The sequence below is a fragment of the Grammomys surdaster genome, unplaced genomic scaffold, assembly GCF_004785775.1.
Source record: "Grammomys surdaster isolate TR1022 unplaced genomic scaffold, NIH_TR_1.0 125651, whole genome shotgun sequence".
NCBI classification, from domain to species: domain Eukaryota; kingdom Metazoa; phylum Chordata; class Mammalia; order Rodentia; family Muridae; genus Grammomys; species Grammomys surdaster.
Window position 1 is genome coordinate 3,189 of NW_021620488.1, and position 19,936 is coordinate 23,124.

General features: G+C 41.6%; 2 protein-coding genes across 2 annotated transcripts; both read right to left on the reverse strand.

Annotated features, from left to right (window-relative positions):
* Positions 1 to 2,312: 2,312 nt before the first annotated feature.
* Pate3 (prostate and testis expressed 3) lies at positions 2,313 to 5,451 on the reverse strand. Its single transcript, XM_028787463.1, has 3 exons — positions 5,306 to 5,451; positions 3,773 to 3,895; positions 2,313 to 3,351 (listed from the first exon to the last, which is right to left on the reverse strand). The coding sequence occupies exons 1-3, from the start codon at positions 5,352 to 5,354 to the stop codon at positions 3,227 to 3,229; spliced, it is 297 nt and encodes a 98-aa protein (XP_028643296.1). The 5' UTR covers positions 5,355 to 5,451; the 3' UTR covers positions 2,313 to 3,226.
* Positions 5,452 to 12,350: 6,899 nt separating this feature from the next.
* Pate4 (prostate and testis expressed 4) lies at positions 12,351 to 15,514 on the reverse strand. Its single transcript, XM_028787462.1, has 3 exons — positions 15,448 to 15,514; positions 12,788 to 12,898; positions 12,351 to 12,472 (listed from the first exon to the last, which is right to left on the reverse strand). The coding sequence occupies exons 1-3, from the start codon at positions 15,512 to 15,514 to the stop codon at positions 12,351 to 12,353; spliced, it is 300 nt and encodes a 99-aa protein (XP_028643295.1).
* Positions 15,515 to 19,936: the final 4,422 nt, after the last annotated feature.

A 19,936-nucleotide genomic window follows, 5' to 3' on the forward strand; every position in this document is an offset into this window, starting at 1 on the left:
CTTTTTGTTTAAATGTCTCCTTTTCACTCATGATATATTCTCAACATTTTTTTTCAACTTTTAAAATTTCTTCAAGGTTTGAAAGTCATCTAAATCTACTTCCACAGGTTAAATCAACATGCTGATCACCACCTTCCAGCTCTTAATTAACAACTAGTTTCCTTTTACAGACAAACTGTTGCTGCCTACATAATTAATATGATTTTCTTGCTCAGCCAGTTAAAACAGACTCAAAGGTGACTTCTAAGACTGAAATTTCCTCAAACACCTTTGCTTTCTAGGATCTCAATGACACACCATGAAGTACCTGATCCCAAGTAGCCTAATGCTTGCTACACACCCTTTACAGACATCCCCCTGCTGGGATGCCACTTCCCTGTTATGATTATTCTACAGGTGCTCCCACAAGTCCAGCAGAGACTTGTAGAGCCTCCTGGAACCTCCCTAGGATGCCATGCTGTCGTCCTACAGCCACACCACCTGACTGCAGATTCCAGAGAAACACTGAGATCCAGAGACGCATGCCAAGATCCAGAGATGCTCACTGAGTCGTATGGACAGATTCAGAACTTCCAGCTACAAATGAACTCTTTTGCCAAAGTCAAATAGCTAAAGTTAAAGTGACGTGTTAGTAAAGAAATCATAATGTCTATTTAGATTAATCAGATGTCATTACTCTCAAATTGTACTATATATATATATTTGTATATATATATATATATATACATATATATTTAATTGATTCAATTATCCCTTACCTTCCCTCCCCCCCACCCAACTCCCCTTACCCTGTGAGCTGATTATGCTAATACCTCTGGCCTACATAGTGCTTTCTTTCGGCTTCCTCATCCAAAATTTTCACAGTGACCCCCCTTTTTTAAAAAAGTAAAGGGGAGGAGATGTGGGACTGCATAAGGGTATCCTGGGGCATGATGGAGCAGGTGCCTAGAACCCCAAGACTCTGTAGATTCTGGGTGGGATTCTGCGTGAGAACCGGCAGGAGTTTGGCACCTCCCAGAACCCAGGATCCTGAAAAGCAGTCACGGTCTCCATAGAATTACATTGTTCAGTTACATAGGCCAGGCTATAGGCCACAGGCCCTAGGGATTTACATACTAATGAAGGCCAGAGGGCAGAGCAAATTAAACATGCCTCCCCCAGATCCTCCCCCAAACCTCCCCCTTTGCCCTCCCTTTATAACTCGGGACTTGCCCTGAGTTCTGGGGGGTACGCCTAGATCCATCTATCATCCGCCATGACAATAAACCTTTCTGGAACCAAGGACTTCCTCGTGTTATTGGGGCCTGCTGCCGCCAAGGCCTCCAGGCCGCTGGAACCATAGGATTCCTCCTGAATGTGGGACCCACCACAGCTTCTAAAATTTTCCCTACACAATGTTATATGTTTAACATTCCTGTTTCTCTAGGGCTTATCTGTGGGTACAAAGACCTCCCATGTGCATATATGTTCTACCATGTGTGTATATGTTTGAGAGTTATTTCCTAACTGACTTACAGGGATATTTCATACTTAAAACAGTTGAACCCTTTGGATATCTCACTGAAAAATGAATAACTTTTCTGTCTGAGTTTTCTAATATTGGACCCTTGCAGGTGGTAGGTATGATGAGTTGAAATTAGAGTCTGCTCAAAGGGCCACTGTGTGCTCAAATCTCATCTGTTCAACAGTGCTTCAATTACATTAAGTTCCACCATTCTTTGCAGATCAGGAACCGCTCCTGACAAACATTAGCTTTGCAGCATGTGGGCCAGGATGGATCTCACTTGCTCCAGATTGGACATATTGGAATAACTAATGTCTAAGTAAAGGATGTCCCAAGTGTGTTGATTGTAGAGGATTCAGAGAACTGAGAGCTGTCACCAAAGGACTCATCTCAGTGCTTTCTAATCCTGCCCAGCACTACACACATTTTGCAAAGGAGGAGCCTGTGGGGAGTATCCATTCATATGAGACTTAGTGTCCTCAGTTCTATCATGGGAAAAGTGCATGGCCAAGAAGATGCTTGACTTCTGTCTCAGGGCCACCATATATGTTACCCTCTTACTTACCAAAAGGGTAGGGTTACCAGCAAGCCACCATTGAGCTCTTCGTTGTCTGATCTTCTGTATGTCTGAGTTTCTTTGCATCTCTGCATTCAGCTCCCCTGTTTCCATGACTACTTTGTGTTGGCAGTTCCCATCCAGAGTGTATGGCTGTATATCTTCAGGCTCTCTAATCGGTGACTTTTTATTTTCAGGGCTTTAGAGAAGACACATTTGTACACACATTAAATGGACAGGGTTTTTTTTTTTTTTTTTATTAATAGCAGTACTAGGTCAATTATGTGTTCTACATGTTGACCTAAGGCTCATGGGAGATACCCTGGGAAGGAAAAAGCTGTCTCCGAGTATGACCGATTTATACCACAAAAGAGGAACTCTTAAAGACTGTCTGCTCTGGGTTATACAGCTCATGGGCCATGGGACATATTGGGAAAAGATTTGAAGGACAGCCCAAATTTAATGGGAGAGTGCATGTAGCAATGGAAGGTGAAGAGATGGTTGGCAAAGGATGAAAGGGATGGAGAAAGCTTAGGAAAAGAAAGAGACTAAGTGTGATAAAATATGCTATTGACATATATCTGTAGAAGAATATTCATGGCCTTATTTAATCCGGGACTGCCACAGAGGTGTGGAGTCTTGTGTTTACTATGCCCTGTGAACAAGTGTGAGCATGTACTTTAGTTGCCAAGAAAATCAGAATGACTGAGTCTGAAATGGAAAGCAAAGGAAACAACTTTGCATTCACAGAGCAAAACCTTCAGTGTTTACCTCCATTTTATCCTATTTTTGCTTATCCATGTGGTGCTTCATGGTTCAGTTAAAAATATTTGTGAATTTTCCACTGAAGTCTTTCTGGTCTACCTCAACTATCTAAGTTAATGAAGAGTGTGAGGATCATTCCTTTTCACATCTTACTTACTGTTCAGAGTCTCTTTAGACAGGTCCTTTAGTGGATAAAGATGCCAATTGTAGTACTAGGAGAAATCTATTGTTTAAAACCATCATCGCCTGCTCAGCTTAAGGTCCAAGGTGAAGGAAGCAGGAAGAATGATGGAGATGGAGCAGGGGCGTCCTTGATGCATATGGAGTGGAAAGGCAGGCTAAGCAGAGTGTGAAAGAAGAAAAACATCTGGGACCTTCTAGAATGAGGTTGGGGGAGTATCTTAGGGTCTGAAGTTACAAAAGTCATAGTTGCAACATTTATGAACATAAGTCCGATTGTTGAGATTGTATGTCAAATTCTTGCAGAATCTCTGACACACCATGTATGATATCTGGAGAGTGCCATCTACAAAAAGAAAGAACCAGACATAAGGCTGTGATCTCAGTCTGCAAGGCAGACCACCCACTGCCTTAACCAGACAGGTTTATGGATGGCTTCCCAGCTTCTCCTTCCCAAGACCACCCATCCAGAAATTGCTGGAAAGCTATAGGGTGGGCTTGTTAGCCTGTGACCCCTGACAACTCGAATCTATACATCTGCTTCATTCCTTCTCCTGCTAGAAAGTGAGAGAAACAGGGCTTTGGTATCTTCAAAACAAAAATCCATTTGGCTGTTTTCATCCTGCCTCATTTCTTCTGCCTGTCTCATAGATGGTACCCTCCATGCTGAGGGAACTGTGGCTTGGGTCCGAGATGAAGTTCTGCTGCTGCCCTTTTCCAAGAATCTGCCCAAGCTTCTCATGACTGCACCCAACCCTGAAACTTACTTGAGTAGATCCTTAAGCTCATGCACACTTCATGCTTCTGAGCAAGGCAAACACCAAAGCCTCTTCTGCAGTGGTCTGACTGTGTGCGGAGGTGGCATGTTACACATTTCAGTGATGCGGCTTCTGGAGAGAGCACACAGCTTGGCATGAGGACATGGATTTGGAATTTGGAGAGAGATGGCAGAGCTGGGTGAAGGGACCTTCCAAGGGAGGGTAGGCAGACAAAGAGCTAGCTGATGGTTGAGGGTTTAGGAAGTGACAGTTGAGCCTTTCATCAACTCTTTTGCCTTTAGTGATGGAAAATGAAAGGCCATTGAGCAAGTCAAAGGATTCTGGGCTCAATCTTAGCCTTTATGTTCTGGATAACTTTCTGTCACTGGTTTGGTGCTCACCTGTTTTGCTGAGTTGTCTGCCCAGTAAGCTCCAAAGATCTGCCTGTCTCTGCTCCCTAGCACTGAGATTTATAAGCACGCATCACAACATCTAGGTTTGTTTACATGAGTTCTGGGGGTCGAAATCAGGTCCTCATTCTTGGGCAGCTAACTCTCCAGCCCCTACTTTGTGTAAAGATTTGACCTCTATATAGTTTATTCATCTAGTTAAAAAAAATGATCAATGAGTAAGTAATACCTTCAGGAGGTTCTGGAAGAGTGAATAATTGAAATATAGGTTCAAAACAAAAGAAAACGAAACAACCTGTTTCCAGAGATGGGTCACTTGACTTAGCAGCTGAATTTACTCTCAAGATGGACTGACCCGAGTTTGAACTTAAGAGTGGAAGGAGAGAAATTATTTCTAAAAGTTATTCTCTGGTCTCATGTGTGGTATTACATGTACAATGTATACACATGCATGCACACACACACACACACACAAACACACACACATACACACACACACACACGTTAAAAATCTCTCTATGATGCTAAGATTACAATGTATCATTTATTGACCATCTTATTGGGGTTATGTTGTTTTGAATTGTATTTGACTTAATACAGTGTAACCTGATCATAGAAATCTTGAAGAAGTTTTTGTCTCAGCTTGTCAAATTGGAGTATTTAGGAAAGTGACTGGAGTCGTTTGGAAAAATCTGACTTCAGGGAGTATAGAATTTCTTCTTCTAAACAGCTTGTAACAACGTCCTTGAATTGGGTAGCAGAATTCAATGTCTAGGACTAAAACCAATTTCAAAATTATCGAATGACCAGCTTTTGCAGCAACACAGATTTGTGAAGAGAATGGATATCTTAAGGGAAGATTTTCTATGCATGTAGATTATGAGATTTGGCATGGCAGAAAGGGTAACAAAATAAAGGCCTATATTCCCAGATGGATGTGGTGGCATGCTAGAAAAGCCAAAGAAGATGTAACAGAAGGCAGAACATTTTGAAGGCCATCTCCCTTCTTTCCCTCCAAAATGTGATCAAAGCTCAGCCCACATGGACGTGGTTCTGCACATGGAAATTCCCTCCAGTTCCCTTGATCCCACCACTGAAGGTCACTCCTTAGGGAGGATCCTCTGGAACTCACCCACTATGAGACAGAAGAGAGAGAAGAGCAGCAAGAAGTATCTGTTCATTTGGACCCAGATGCCTTGTGTGGAGCAAAGCTAGAAAGGGCTGCAAGCACAGGTCTGACAGCTAGCCCTTCTACAGGGAAGCTAGCAAAGTCCAGGTGTGCTGGGCTGCAGGGACAGGCTTTCTCCTCCAGCAAAAGTTGGTGATTATTCATGCCTAAGGGGAGTCAGTCCCACAAGGCTTAGTTTGAGAGCTCAAGTTCATTGGCTGTGGTCTTCATAGTCTTGAGATCTGGAGCCTGAAGTTGACCAGACTGGTTTAGGGTAAAAGGACCCTAAAATGCAGAGAATGTTTTGGCCCAAACTGGCCATGTCTTTGAGCTTGTGGGCAGCCTTACACTTGCTGGAGTCCAGGAGTGTGTGGAAAGTTTTAAAGCCAAAACCTCTCTGATTTTATCAAAGACAGAAGCCAGGGGTGGCAGAAAGCAGAGAGTGCCTAGATCATAGTTGTCACTTGCCCTGTAAAGGAGTACTCCTTCCCTGGAAACCGTATTGACTATATGAGTGAAACTCATAAGCGCCTGGGCAACTGAATAAAACTGGACTGGCTGGCTCACCCTCACCCCATTCCTCCCTCTGGCAAACCTTGTTAATCCCAAGACAGTGAGGCTCATGGTCTCCTCCTCCAGGGCACTGCTCCTGCTGTTCAGGAAGTCTGCCTTTTTCCTTTCTGTAATAAACTACCTCTTTGCAAAATTCACTCTGTCTGGTGTGAGGATTTCGTTCTTCAAATTTGTAAGTGAAGAACACGGATGTCTCAGGACTCTAGCTCACTGGGCTGAGCCAACTCAAGACTCAAGAAAGGTTCCATTGCTCTCAAAGGTACCCTAGTATTCCCATATCACAGGAAGCCAAAAATGATAATGAATGACTGTTAATTTTCCACACTGTTAACTTTTTACAATATAGTCTTTATCATATTAATTATAACTGGAACGGGTTTGTATAGGGTCTGTTCTTCCTGCATGGGCCTCCTTGACTGGCAATTTTCTGAATTGACCACTGAGGCTTAAATTAAACCTCTAGTCTACTATCTCATTTCTAGATTGGTAGTGAAAGTTTGTGATTCCTCCCAAATATGGGGAAACTCTTTAACATGGTCTTCATTCTCCCATAGGACCTTTTTGTCTAATTTCCTCCTGAAGAAACAGTTTGTTTCTTAAGTCACTACAAAGTGGCAGAGAACAGACACTAAAACCTACGAATGGAGGTTAAGGCTATAAGGGGAAGAAGCATTTTCCTGAGAGTCTTGAGAAGCAGGAGAGTAGGGTGAGGGGGTGAGGTTCAAACTGTTTTACACAAAGGTTACAAATTAACACAGGGAATAAAACAGTTGGCAGAGAAGATGATGTCCTCCCAAAGTTAACATGTAACAGAGCATGTGCAAAAAGCCTGGGTTATGCAAGTATCCTTTAAATGTCCAAATCATCTGTGCGGCGCGCAGCCTCGCCGATAAGGAGAACGCCACACTCAGGATTCTTCTTACAGCAATTTATTGTACAGCTCTTTAGATGGCAGTGAAGCGAGGGACGCCAAGCCCGAAAAACCTGTGGCTTATATAGAGCCCTAGGAGACGTACCGCACACTCATTGGCTCTTATGATATTGCCAAATTAGCATACTGGTTTTCGCGCCTTGCGCAGGGGCACATTCAAGCAAGGCTCTCAAGAAGAACCAGGAAGCAGGAAACCGGCGCCATGTTGCAATGGCGAACACGGCTCCTAACATCTCCCCCTTTATTAAATTGCTACAACAATTTTCCAACTGTTATTTCGCCGATCAAGCCCACCGTTCTACCAGTAAGGCGTTCAAGGCAGTTAAACAGTATTGAGACCCTCCACACTTATGTCCCGTGCAATGGGAACCCGAGCCCTGGGAAGTGTGGAGGACTACCCTCAGGATTCCTGGTGCAATGGGAACACGAGCCCTCAGGGTATCCCATTGAATGATAGTGTCTCATTGTTTAAGCATATTTAACCAAGCTTGAGGGGATGTTCCCTGCTCTGAGGCAAGCAGTGCTTGAGTGATAAGTACTTTATCTCTATGATGTTGTTTTTTAAATTTGCAGAGCAACCAGAGTGTGATCAGCACTTCCCCAAAGATCATACAGCCATACATTCCCACCCCCATCCACTCCTTAAAAAAGGAGAAGGTGGACGTGAGCCAGGAAGTGAAGTCTCTAACATCAATCTGGTTTATTCTGGTCCCATTCAAAACAGCAAACTTGAGCAGGAGTTCTTCTTGTAGCTCCTCAGCCTGTTGTGACCAATTTCCTAGAGTTGCAAAGGCTGATAAACTGGTAGCAGCCCCCACTAAATTTGTCTTCAGGGGTTGGTGAGTCCTCTTTCACAGTTCTGGTCAGTCTGCTTGGTATCCAGATTGGATTTTCTTGATCCTGTGGAAAAACACAAACAGCTCCCCTGGATCTCACCAAAACTGGATCCGGGCCCTTCCATTGGTTAGTTAAGACATCTTTCCATTTAACATATTCTTTTTGAGGACTTGGAGCCACATGTCTGTCAGCAGCAGATTGCCCATCAGAATCCAGATTTAAAAAATTTAAGGTAAATAGGGCTAAGGAGATAGATCAGCTGAAGGGGCTTGCCCCAAGCAGCCCAGGCTTCAAGGCAGTGAGTAATAACATGTACTAGTAGTGCCAGGTGCTCTACATTGTCCCAGTTTTCCACACCTGAAACATTTAACATTAGAGGCCCTCTGAGCCGCTAAAACAGCAGCTGCCAATCCGGCATTAGACAGAGGTCCTCTTATTTCTCTACAAGCCTTCATCCATGCATTTAATCCTTTCCCTTTCCAAGGTGTAATAGCATTTCTGCATTCTCTAGTACATTGTTCAAAAATTAGTTGTACTCTTATCTTTTCTCTTTCCTTAGCTGTAATAAGAGAATTGGACTACAGTCTTTCCTGTCTTTCTTTTGGTTTTTTCTTTTTAACTCTAACTACTTCCTCCAATGGTGGGGCAGATGGGGCATACCCCGGTGCATAAGGCGAATCCAGCCCGTATCTTTCAGACTCATAACGGGCTGCTTCTTTATCTAACTCTGCCTGTTCCTCAAGATCTAACACACTATCAGAGGATGAGGTGTCGATATCCTCTGTATCTTCTTCATCCCCTGAGGACGTCTCCTCAGAGGCAAAGTCATTAATTCTTAAATTCTGAAACTCAGTTAACACAGGATATAGTTTTCTCTTAGGCTCTTCCTGTTTTTTATGTTCCTTTTTTGTAGCTACTCCTTTCTTAATTTCCTCTTTTTTCTTTTCCTTTTTCTTTATTTTATTTTTAGCGCTCTTATCCTTTTCTGCTTCTGATAGGCTATCCTGGTGTTCTGCTAAAGCTCTTTGTCCCTCTCTTACCCGGAGGGCAAGTCCTTGTGTATGATAGTTAAAACAGAAGCAGAGCACAAGAACTACCACAGCCCAAACAAGGATAGCAATAGCAAAATAGACAGGATCCACCATACCTTGCAAAAAAGCGTCTAGACTTCTCACGCTGTCAGTTCTGAACCCTCTGTTGAGCCAACAGGATCCCTCGAAACTGGATAAAACACCGAGACATTCGGCTTCATTCCCGGGTTTTCCGGCACCAGTTTGCGGCGCTCAGCCTCGCCGATAAGGAGAACGCCACACTCAGGATTCTTCTGACAGCAATTTATTGTACAGCTCTTTAGATGGCAGTGAAGCGAGGGACGCCAAGCCCGAAAAACCTGTGGCTTATATAGAGCCCTAGGAGACGTGCCACACACTCATTGGCTCTTATGATATTGCCAATTTAGCATACTGGTTTTCGAGCCTTGCGCAGGCACACATTCAAGCAGGGCTCTCAAGAAGAACCAGGAAGCAGGAAACCAGCGCCATGTTGCAATGGTGAACGCAGCTCCTAACACATCTGGGCATGGGACATTTGAGCTTCTATCCTTCCTCCCAGCTCTGGTTTCCTTTGTCCCCTTGAGAGACTGGATACTTTGTTAATAAAGTGTTGCTGTCCTTGCTACTGTCCACATCTCTGCTTAGTTCCTCATTCTGGGACACAAAGAACTGGAACTCTCAGCAGGTGAGGGCTGAACCCCAGCATACACCAGTATCAGTTGGCAAGCCAGTCACTCAGGAAGTAATACATAAATTCCTAGTCCCTCTCATTTTTAAATTAAATTTATTTTTTTACTTATTCACTTTACATCTTTCTTACTGCCTGCTCCCAGTCACTCCCTGCTGCAACCCTTCCTGCATTCCCTTCCCCTTTTCCTCTAAGTGGGTAGGGCCCCCCTGGGTATCGGCTCTACCCTTGTACTTCAAGTCTGCAGAGCTAGACACTTCCTCTTGCACTGAGGCCAGACAAAACACTCCAGCTAGAAGAACATATTCCACATGTAGGCAACAGCTTTGGGGATAGCAACGGTTCCAGTTGATTGGGACCCACAGGAAGACCAAGCTGCACATCTGCCACATACGTGCAGAAGGCCTAGGTCCAGCCTGTGTATATTCTTTGGTTGGTGCTTCAGACTCTGAGAGCCCCAAGGGTGCAAGTTAGTTGACTCTGTTGGTCTTTGTGTGGAGTTCCTATCTCCTTGCGGGCGCACAATCCTTCCTCCTATTCTTCTGCAAGAGTCACTAAGCTCTGTCCACTGTTTGGCTCTAGGTGGCTATGGCAGCAGCAGTGGTGTCAATGACTCTGTTGTGTCAGAGCTGGTCCATGTGTCATCTTCCTCTCTTCTCCATGATCTTCTGTTCCAGGAAGTGTGGCAAGACTCTGTCATTGGATAGAGAAGAGGTAGGCGGAGCTAGGAGTTGGGAGGAGGAGGAGAAAAGGGGAAGAAGGTGAAGGAGGAGAGGAGAGAAGATGTCCTTGGATGTCCGAGTGTCTCTAGAAGTCTAAGGTAGCTATAAATATCAAGGTTAGGTAATTGGGTTAACAATTTTAATTGACCACCACCCAGGCCTCTGCCACCTTTAATGCGGGAACTTAGAGTGTGAACATGGCAGAGGCCAGGAGCTAGTAGGGCCGTGCTGCTTTTTCTAATATCTCCCTCTACAGTGAAATCGTAAGGTCAGTGGTGTGCTGGGACTTTTGCCACTGTCCTGCCATGATGGTTATAGAACTGATGCTGAGGTTATGAGGGATTTCTGGTGGGGTCATGATCTTTTCCCTGATTGAGAGGCATTCTGATGTCTATTGACTCACATTCAAGTGGTTGGTGGATAGTGGCAGCCGTAATGCTGTGACCGTGATATGGCTGTTAGGGTCCCAAGTCTGAGGCCACTGACTCCTGCAAACACAGATGCTTTTGACCCTTTGCCTGTTGCTGGAGCCTTGATCACCCATCCCCCTCGTTTCCATCCTGACTTTTCACTGCACATCTCCATGGCCATCCCACGTGGCTATGCTTTGTTCCCTTCTGGTTCACCTCAGCTGCTCTCATGCCCTTCTAGCTTACTTACTGTAGGTAGCCCAATGATTGAGGGTACAGAAATTTTGTGTGAGAGAGATTAGTAGACAGCAGTGAACTTTTCTTTTTCAATATATTATAAGATAGTATCTTAACTTTTATAGCAAAACATATCAGATAAGTTTACTCTATGGAGAAAAATAATAATGGACATTTTTACTCAACAGCATATTGTAAGTGACTTCCCACAGTAAACTGGGGACTTGAATATACAGACACAACCATTTCAAAACCAAAGCAGAACTATGCCCAGAAACTAACACTCAGGATAGGTAGAAAGGTACAGTCAGTCAATGAATTGGTGAGAAACTGTAAATTCATCTGTTAGAACACATATTTGATTGCTTTAGAAAGTGGCAGGGTAAGGCTTTGGTGCCCTGGTCTGGCCTCAGTGGGAGAAGATGTACTGAATCCTAGAGAGTCTTGAGGCCCCAGGGAAAGGGGAGACCTGTTGTGTGTGTGGGAGGACCCTCATGGAGGCAAGAGGGACGAGAAATGGTATGTAGAGCTGTGGGAGGGGAACAGGGGATGTCGAAGACTGGAATGTAAGAAAATAATATAATTTAAATAAAAAAAGCTATGTTTTATAAAAGGTGAGACTGGAAGGGACCACTAGCTTCCAAGTCACATCTGCAGGGTTGCCTGCAGCACGTGAGGTGGAGCTTTCACTCACTAACAGTTCACTCACTCAGAGCGCTTACTGCACATTCCTTTCCTTTCAAAGGACACCCTGAGTCTGAAACAAAGGATTCTAGTTTGCCCACCCCATCCCAGTTAGGGGTCAGGATTGCCAATACATTTAATTCCTACCCAAGCATTGGGGTTTTCCATCACTGATATAAGACTACAATCTTAAATGCTTGAAACAACACACATTTATTCAATTTGTAGAATTCTGAATTCAGAAATAAATCTCACAGGGATAAAATCAAGTAGCAGCTGGCGGGAGGCACTGAGAAAAATTAATTTCATTTCACTTCTCAGCTTCTAGTGGCCTTTTATACCTCTTGGCTCATGACCGTTTGATCCCTCTTCAAGGGACATCACTCCAATCACTGAGTCACCAGTACACAGTCATTTCCTCTTCTGTAGTCAGTTCACGCCCTCTCTTTCTCCCTCCCCCACGTTTCATAAGGACATTTGTATTTGCAACTAGGACCCACCCTGAGAATCCAAAATCACCTTCCATCTTGAGATCCTTATTTATATCTCCAGTGTGTATTTTGCCACTTAGAGCTTCAGCATTCATAGATTCTAGAGATTAAAATAAAAATTCCTTGGGACACTATAACAAGGCTTAGATACTACAAACTGGAAAAAATGAAAATAACATGGAAAGCCTGTGATTGCCCCCTCCCCCAGTGTTCTAATCGTGTGGTCAAGAAGTCTTTCAGTGAAATGAGGACATAGCTTCTGTTGCTATCTCATGGATCTCAGGCGAGTGTGGAAAGAGTAGGAAAGCACGTTCCTCATCTTGCTTCATTCGTAAGTTTGGATCTTGAACAGAAGATGATCTTCTTCAAGAGATTCTTCTCTGTCTAGTAACTATTGCACAAGTTTTTTTGACAGCACATTTTGTAACTCACTGTCTTTCCAGAAATTTGTAGTTCATCCTGGCATGCACTCTCGCACCCGTGCCTAGAGAATTCATGGTTTGAATCTAAAAATAGAGAAGCCCATTATACATGCTGGAGGAATTCATTATAATACAACTTTCTAAAAGTCACCACCAAGAGGAAAACCCCTTCACACTAGATCCCCTTCCTCATCTCCCTGGGAGGTCACACTCCCTGTTGATCTGGATGCCAAGCCTCTCACTGGTCAATGTGAAAGTTTTCTTTTCCTCCCTTCTCAGATGTATTCACTGCCTTACCACTTAGCAGGGATAGACACTGTTACATTCTTTACCCCAGGCACTAGGAGGAGGAATAGTCATTTGAAGGCAATTTTGGAGTCTATATCGACCCTCGCTTACCATAAAATTGTGAGTAGGTAAAACACGATCCATCATCTGGAACCGTGCATCTTCCTGCTTTCTCAATACATCTTGAATCTTTTGACTTTTTACACTCATGACAGATCAGACCTGTATTTGTTGGACAAGGAGAGAGTAGGATTTTAGGATGAACTGTGGGGCTATGGGAACAGTTGATTGATTACAAGATCAAAGAGAGGCTTCAGTGTTACACATAGACTGTGCTGTCTGTTTACTCCTTCAGCTGGTATTCAGCCTAGCTCTGTGAATTAAGGTAGAGGATGGATTAACACAATAACCACACTATTTATATTATCTAGTTTCTGCCTACTTATATTTGAAAATGAAATCAAAACAGAGAATCAAAGGATATGTATGTGTGCATGTGTGTGTTGTGTGGCATGTGTGTGTGTATACAAATGTAGTTTGAGTATTACAGACAGATTTCATTGGGCAGAGAAGGCAGGACTTGAGTTGACTACTGGAGATACGGACATGTAGGTTAGATCTGGGTCATTGTGTGTTGGAGGGCACAGAGGACAGACTAACAATGGAATGTTCAGAGCACACCCAGGTCACATTGTCTGCTTAGCCTGACTTTCTCTCTTTTCAAGGAATAAGTATCACCAAGTGTTACTACGAGCTGAGAAATGATCAAGGAATCTCTGTGCCAGGTAGTGGCAGGGCAGGAGAGGCAGGGCACTGAGGTGACATCAGAAGCTATGACAAGTTTAGCTTTAAGCCTTAAGAGCAGTGTCGATGGAGGAAAAAAATGGAGTATGTTATTTTAACTTTTCATCTCAGACATTTGAAAATTATTCAGTGAGAACCTTTATGGAGCTGAGGAGGCTTTGACTCGCATCTGATTGTGAGGATGCTAATTTTGTGACATGGGTTTGTATTCCATTCTCCCCTTGCCACAGAAACTACCCTTACAAATGTTTCTAGCAATCCCAAATGACAAATCCGATTGTCTTTGTATGATCCAAGAGTCCATCCACTTCTAAGTAATGACAATTTAAGGCAAACAGGTAGATGTGCACAGGTTAGTTGCAAACATGGTCCAAATGTTTTATGTCAGGGACTTGAGCGTTCATGAATTTTGGTGTCAATCAATCAGACTTGAAGTGAGTTCCCATTTACAGTCAAGTGGTATGGCTGTCCGCGGTACACATGCTGCCCTTTGAGTTCTTCTGAACAGTTTGCTATGTACAAAATACTCCACTGTAGCTTTGTAGCGTGCTTTAGTTAACCAGTTCCTTATGTACACTCATTTCTATTTTTTGATATGACTTGCCGCAAGAAGTAATCCTGAATACTATTCATTACAATATAGTAAGGCTGTTCTGGTATAGTTTCAATTGCATGTGATTGTATGTTTTAAATAATTTCACATAAGCAGATTTTCCAGTTAAAAATAATTATTTTGACAGATTTGCAAGACGTACTCCAAAGATAATGAAACTATATATAGTCTTTCTATCAGTTTTAGACAGTTCTTATCTCTCTATATCCAGACCACTGTATCATGTTATTCAGTTTCTGAATGTTGTCTATCTGGTAAGTTCTTTTAATTTTTATTTCTCTCGGTATATAAGGAATGACATTGAGCACATTTTTGTATATTTAATCCCTATTTGTATTTACTCTATGGTGATTTTTGATTTCTTTAACTTATTTTTCTGTTAGATTATTAGTGTATTTACATTTTTGTATTTGAATCCATTATGTAATAGGGACATTAGCCAGTTGTTCATGACATGAATTGACCTTTGTGCTATGAAGTATTTAAAATTTTTGCTTTCTTATATTTTTAATTTTTGAGACCATAACACAATTACATCAATTCTGTCTTCCCTTTCTTCCCTCCAAATGCTCGTATATGGCCTCCTTGGCCTCTTTCAAATTGATGTGCTCTTTTCTTTTAAGAACTCTAGGTTTTTGAGGTATAGTTAGAAATGTCTTTCTCTAGTAGGTTTTAAAAAAATAACCGTACATTTTCTATAATGTTTTATGCTTTAACATTTCTTAGTATCTTAAAGAAGACAAAGTAGAAATGCCATTGTACTTCTAGTACATTTAATAAGTATAAAGGTTAGGTATTAGCCATTAATTTTCATTTAATATGAGGGAGAGTTATGTGTCAAGGCTGACTTTCACGGGAGGTGTGCATTCAGTGAGATAAGACAGAAGCTTGGAGGAGTGATCTCCCTGGGGAGGGAGGCTGGGTATTTTCAGCTTCAGATTATAATTGGAGCCTTGAAAATGGAAGGGGATCTGAGAGTAGTATTAAGCCATGAAGAGCCCAAGTGTCATCGGGTAAATGAAGATCCCTGCAAGATCCATGGAGAAAAATGGACCAGAGGAAAGAAGGGGAGGAGAGTGTTGTGTAGAGTACAGCATAACAGCGTTTCAAGAGAAAAGGAAATTAAATGGAAACCGATAACTAAAAACTCAAAAAACTGAAGGTCTAAAAATTGCTGTCTTATTTGTCTGCATTTCCTGTTTTCTGGTTGATTAGTATATCACATGTGATCTCTCTAGTGCCCAGAACCTCAGTCTTCAGATTTGAGCTGCAATGCCCGAGTGAGACAGGAGGACAGTGGTTTAGAGACTAGTGTCCCTAAGACCTCCCCTCACTCCCCTTTGCAGACACTTACCCTCCACGAAGCAGAGAAAAGATAAAGTCAAGATGAGCGCTATGCCGATTTTCGTCACTGGATTCATGTTGGATGTTAGAAGGTGGCTTGAGGTAAAGGATGGCCACTCGCTCTCTATATAAAGCTGGAGAATGGGCAGGAATCTCCAACACAGGTGCAAATAGGAAGTGCCCTTTTCTTTTTCAAGAAACCGGATATATGATCAAGTGGGAAGGACAGGCTCTCCAGCTATGTGTCAGATAGTGTCCCGCCCTTATCTCTTCTTCCTTCCTCATGTGCAGGAAGGGATAGGGGGCTTTGCAGATGATGGAAGCTGTCTGCAGCTGGGGGTCTAACTTGGTTATACCTGTTGTCCTCACAAAGCCTTGCCATTACCAGGGATTCTAAAAACATCTATCTAGCAGGATGTTGGCTAAATCTAAAGGTCAGGAGGAAGGGTTACTGAGGTGGGTTGCTATGAGGCCTTGTTTCAAATTCTGAGAACTGAAAATACAGCAAGGGAATCATGGAAGTTAAGCAGAAAAAGAATAGTAAGTAGGAGAGCCAAGGGCGAGTGTTAGCCAAGAGTAAGACCTTGCCATGGCTTCCCACAATGAAATATCAACATTTCTTCAAATAAAGTAATAAAATCTGAGAGATTTAGCAATATAAACAGGTAACACAACAGTTAGCAAGTTGCAGATGGTATGAACCAGAAATTGACTGAAATAAAGGTATAATTGAAATCAAAATAGTCTTTTTTAGAAATCATAATTTTTCTGATTACTGGTATTTTATGTATTTCTCAACCGTTGAGGAAAAAATAATTCTTAGATAAATTCCTACAACTGTGACATAGTACAAAAATTAAATCTATATTATTAGAGTTATTTATGCTTAGTAGATTCCTATTGCTATGGTAAAAAATAATCTACAAACAGGGACCTATGATGACATGGATCATTCTCTTAATGTTCTGGAAGACAGACATCTAATGGGGTTACAATGAAAATGTCAGCAGCGGGATGGTTCATCTTAGGAGTCACATTTAAGGAGAAAACACATTTGCTTGTTTTTGTTTGTTTGTTTGCTTGTTTGTTTGTTTGTTTTCAGCTTTTAATGGCCTCAAATATCCCTTGGTTTAGGACCTATTTCTCCATCCTCAAAATATATAAATTCAAAATATACGTTCATCATATTACACCCTGCCTTCTGTAGTCAAATCTTTTTCTATTTATCTCCCTCTCTCCCCGCCCCTTTTCATTTCCTCTTTATGGTGCTCGTGAATGAACCAGGGCTCTGCACATTCTAAGCAAGTGTTTCGTATTTGAACTACGTTCAGAGTCTTCTCCTTCTCTTTTATAGGGTCATTTGTTGTTGTATGTAGGGGCCCAATCACATGAAACCCACACAGGATATACCAGAATGTAAGAATCTTTAGAGGTTATTATGTCCTATTTAGTGTCACCAACTAGACACAGCCTAGATCACCAGAGTATCAGCTGGATAATTCTTTATCAGATTAATCTATGAGCATTTCTATGGGAGATTGTCTTGAGTATTAATTAATTAACTCAGGAGGGTCCAGCAGACTGTGAGTGGCACCATCCTTATAGAGGAGGTCCTAGGCTGGCTGAGGAAGCATGAGCCTCTGAGCAAGCCAGAGGAGCCAGTGAATGAGATGGAAAGCGGTATTCCTTCATGAAATTTCTCCAGATTCCTGCCTTGAGTTTCTCCCTGACTTTCCTCAATAACTGAGAGTGATCTAGAAGGGAATGCTACTTAAGTTCCTTTTTGCCTAAGTTCCTTTTAGTCAGAGTATTTTATCACAGCAACAAAAGGAAACTGAAACACAGTCTACAACTGTCTAGTAGAATCAAGACCATGACATCATCTCTATGGACTCCTCTGTTTGTCCAAATGCTACTCTCCAATATGACGTGTGTCTCTCATCCTGGCCTTCTTGCACACTCATGCCTCTGCATACTCTTCATTTATGCAGTAGCAAACACCTGCTATATGAGCAGCCTCCCCAGTTATCTACAAGCGCTATAGTATGACCTCCTTTCTCTTTGACACCCTCATGAACTGTCTTTTTTCTAAACTAATTCATTACTATCATTCAAAATCTGTTTTTTTCTATTTTTAAATTTTACTTTTAATTGAAATATAATCATATCATTATCTGATCCCTTTTCTTTCCTTTAACTTCTCCCACACCCATTTCTCAACACTCTCTCAAATCCATGGCCTCCTCACCTCTTCTTATTTGATTATAATTGTAGCACATATTTAAATGCATATATATATATATATATATATATATATATATATGTAATTTACTGAGTCCTTTTAGTGTTTGCTTGTGTGATGATTTCAGGCATAATGTACCCATTATACCTCAACCACATGGATGCCTATATAAGACAAGAACAATGAATAATGACGTCAATACACATGCTAATGTGGAAATGGAAATTTCCTTGGTGGCCAACCCTAGACCTAGAACTACAGGCAACCAGTGACTTCTGAGAGGGAGAATCAGTGTTTCCTAGGGATGAGCTCCCTAACTGTCTATCTAACATCAAGTGGTCAGCCAGAGGCCTTCCTTGTGAAGAGAGGATTTCCTGGTAAGACTGTCTTAACCCCACTAGTCCTCTACAGCCAACTATACTTGACATATTTGTGATCTCTTTAAGATTCCCAGTTCTGTGTCCTCAACTAGTGTCTTAGTCTTGCAGCAAGTCTTACACTTAAGAAAGTAATCAATGATAGCATACTGAATGATAGAGTTGGAAAACTAGTGAATGAGTAGAAAATTGAATGCTAGAGACTTTAGTTGAACTTTAGGGAGAATTTTACAGTAGAGAACTTTGTACAGTGACTTTGTAGCCACTAGAGTTAGGGTGGGCACTCTCCTAGAAGTGCATGGGCAAATCAGGCATGGATGCTGTGCTTTTGGAAACTCCATTGTAGTTCCATTGTCTGGGATTCATTTAAAACCAATAATCATTAAAGTCTTTTCTGTCTCCTTGTTGTCTTGCACTCTATGAAATTATGTGTCTTTCATGTTCTGAAATGTTAGCAGACAGGCTCTCTCCCTTTCCTTCTGTACAGCTTTCACATGTTGGATCCAGAAAAAAAACTGTGTGAAGTATGTGTAATAGAATTTCTTCAATATGAAGTATCGTATTTCATATTGAGCTCAATATGAAATGTCCAGTCCAGCTGGACAATCAAGTGGGACCCTTAGACCCTGTGGAGAGGACTGAGATGCACAAGAAAATAAAAAGGCATAGCAAGTCAAGAAGTCTGATCAAGCTGGTAAAGATTTTATTGTTCACATAGGTTATAAACTCTGAAAACAGGATAAGGGGAGAGGCAAGAAGGGAAAGGGGGCTTTGCAAGTGGAGGAAGCTGTCTGCAGCTGTGGGGTCTAACTAGGTTATACCTGTTGTTCTCACAAAGCCTTGCCATTACCAGGGGTTCTAAAAACCCTATCTATCTAGCAGGATGTTGGCTAAATCTAAAGGTCAGGAGGAAGGGTTACTGAGGTGGGTTGCTATGAGGCCTTGTTTCAAATTCTGAGAACTGACAAGTGAATCATGGAAGGTAAGCAGAAAGAAGAATAGTAAGTAGGAAAGCCAAGGGCGAGTATTAGCCAAGAGTAAGGCCTTGCCATGGCTTCCCACAATGAAATATCAAAATTTCTTCAAACAAAGTAATAAAATCTGAGAGATTTAGTAATATAAACAGGTAACATAACAGTCTGTTGACTTCATTCCCTCTTCCACTGTAAGGATTACTAGATACATGAGAGCTCATGTGGTCCTTGGATAGTTTTCACAGTGGCTCCATACACATGGAAATATAACATTGCTTTGAACCACAAATTATAAAAGTGCATTAGATTGAATGCTATAAAATTTAAAAAATAAAAATAGAAACAAAAGAATCAGCCACACAGAATTTTCTGCAAATGTATGATGAGGAGAAGTAGAAATAATTTGAAACTTAAAATGCATCCTGGCCTCCACAGGTTAGAAAATATATATATTGTTTGTATTATAATTAATGCCTTATAAACTAATTTTCTCAAAAGAATTTAAAACCTATGGTGATGAAAATCTATGTAATTTTCACTATATTTTATTTGCCTGTATAACATCCTCAATGATGTGTACAAAGATGTTTTGCTTAGAAGCATTACCAAACAATATGATAACTGTCAGATACCTCCTACAGTTAAAATGTAAAGAACAAATTCAGATGTTATTTGAGAAAATGTGCTTTTATTTCATGTTGGTGTCTTGACAGATCTGAGCCTTGTTTTACATCTATTTTAATTCTATGACTCTTACCTAGTTAGAGGTCTGGATAAAAGATGTTTACAGGAATCAAAATCATAAAAACTTGCAAAAAGTTACAAATTTGGCTCTGTGCATCTTCTAAAATTAAGCCACTTTGCTAAAATACTACACATTCAGAGGAGAACTAAATGTGATATTCT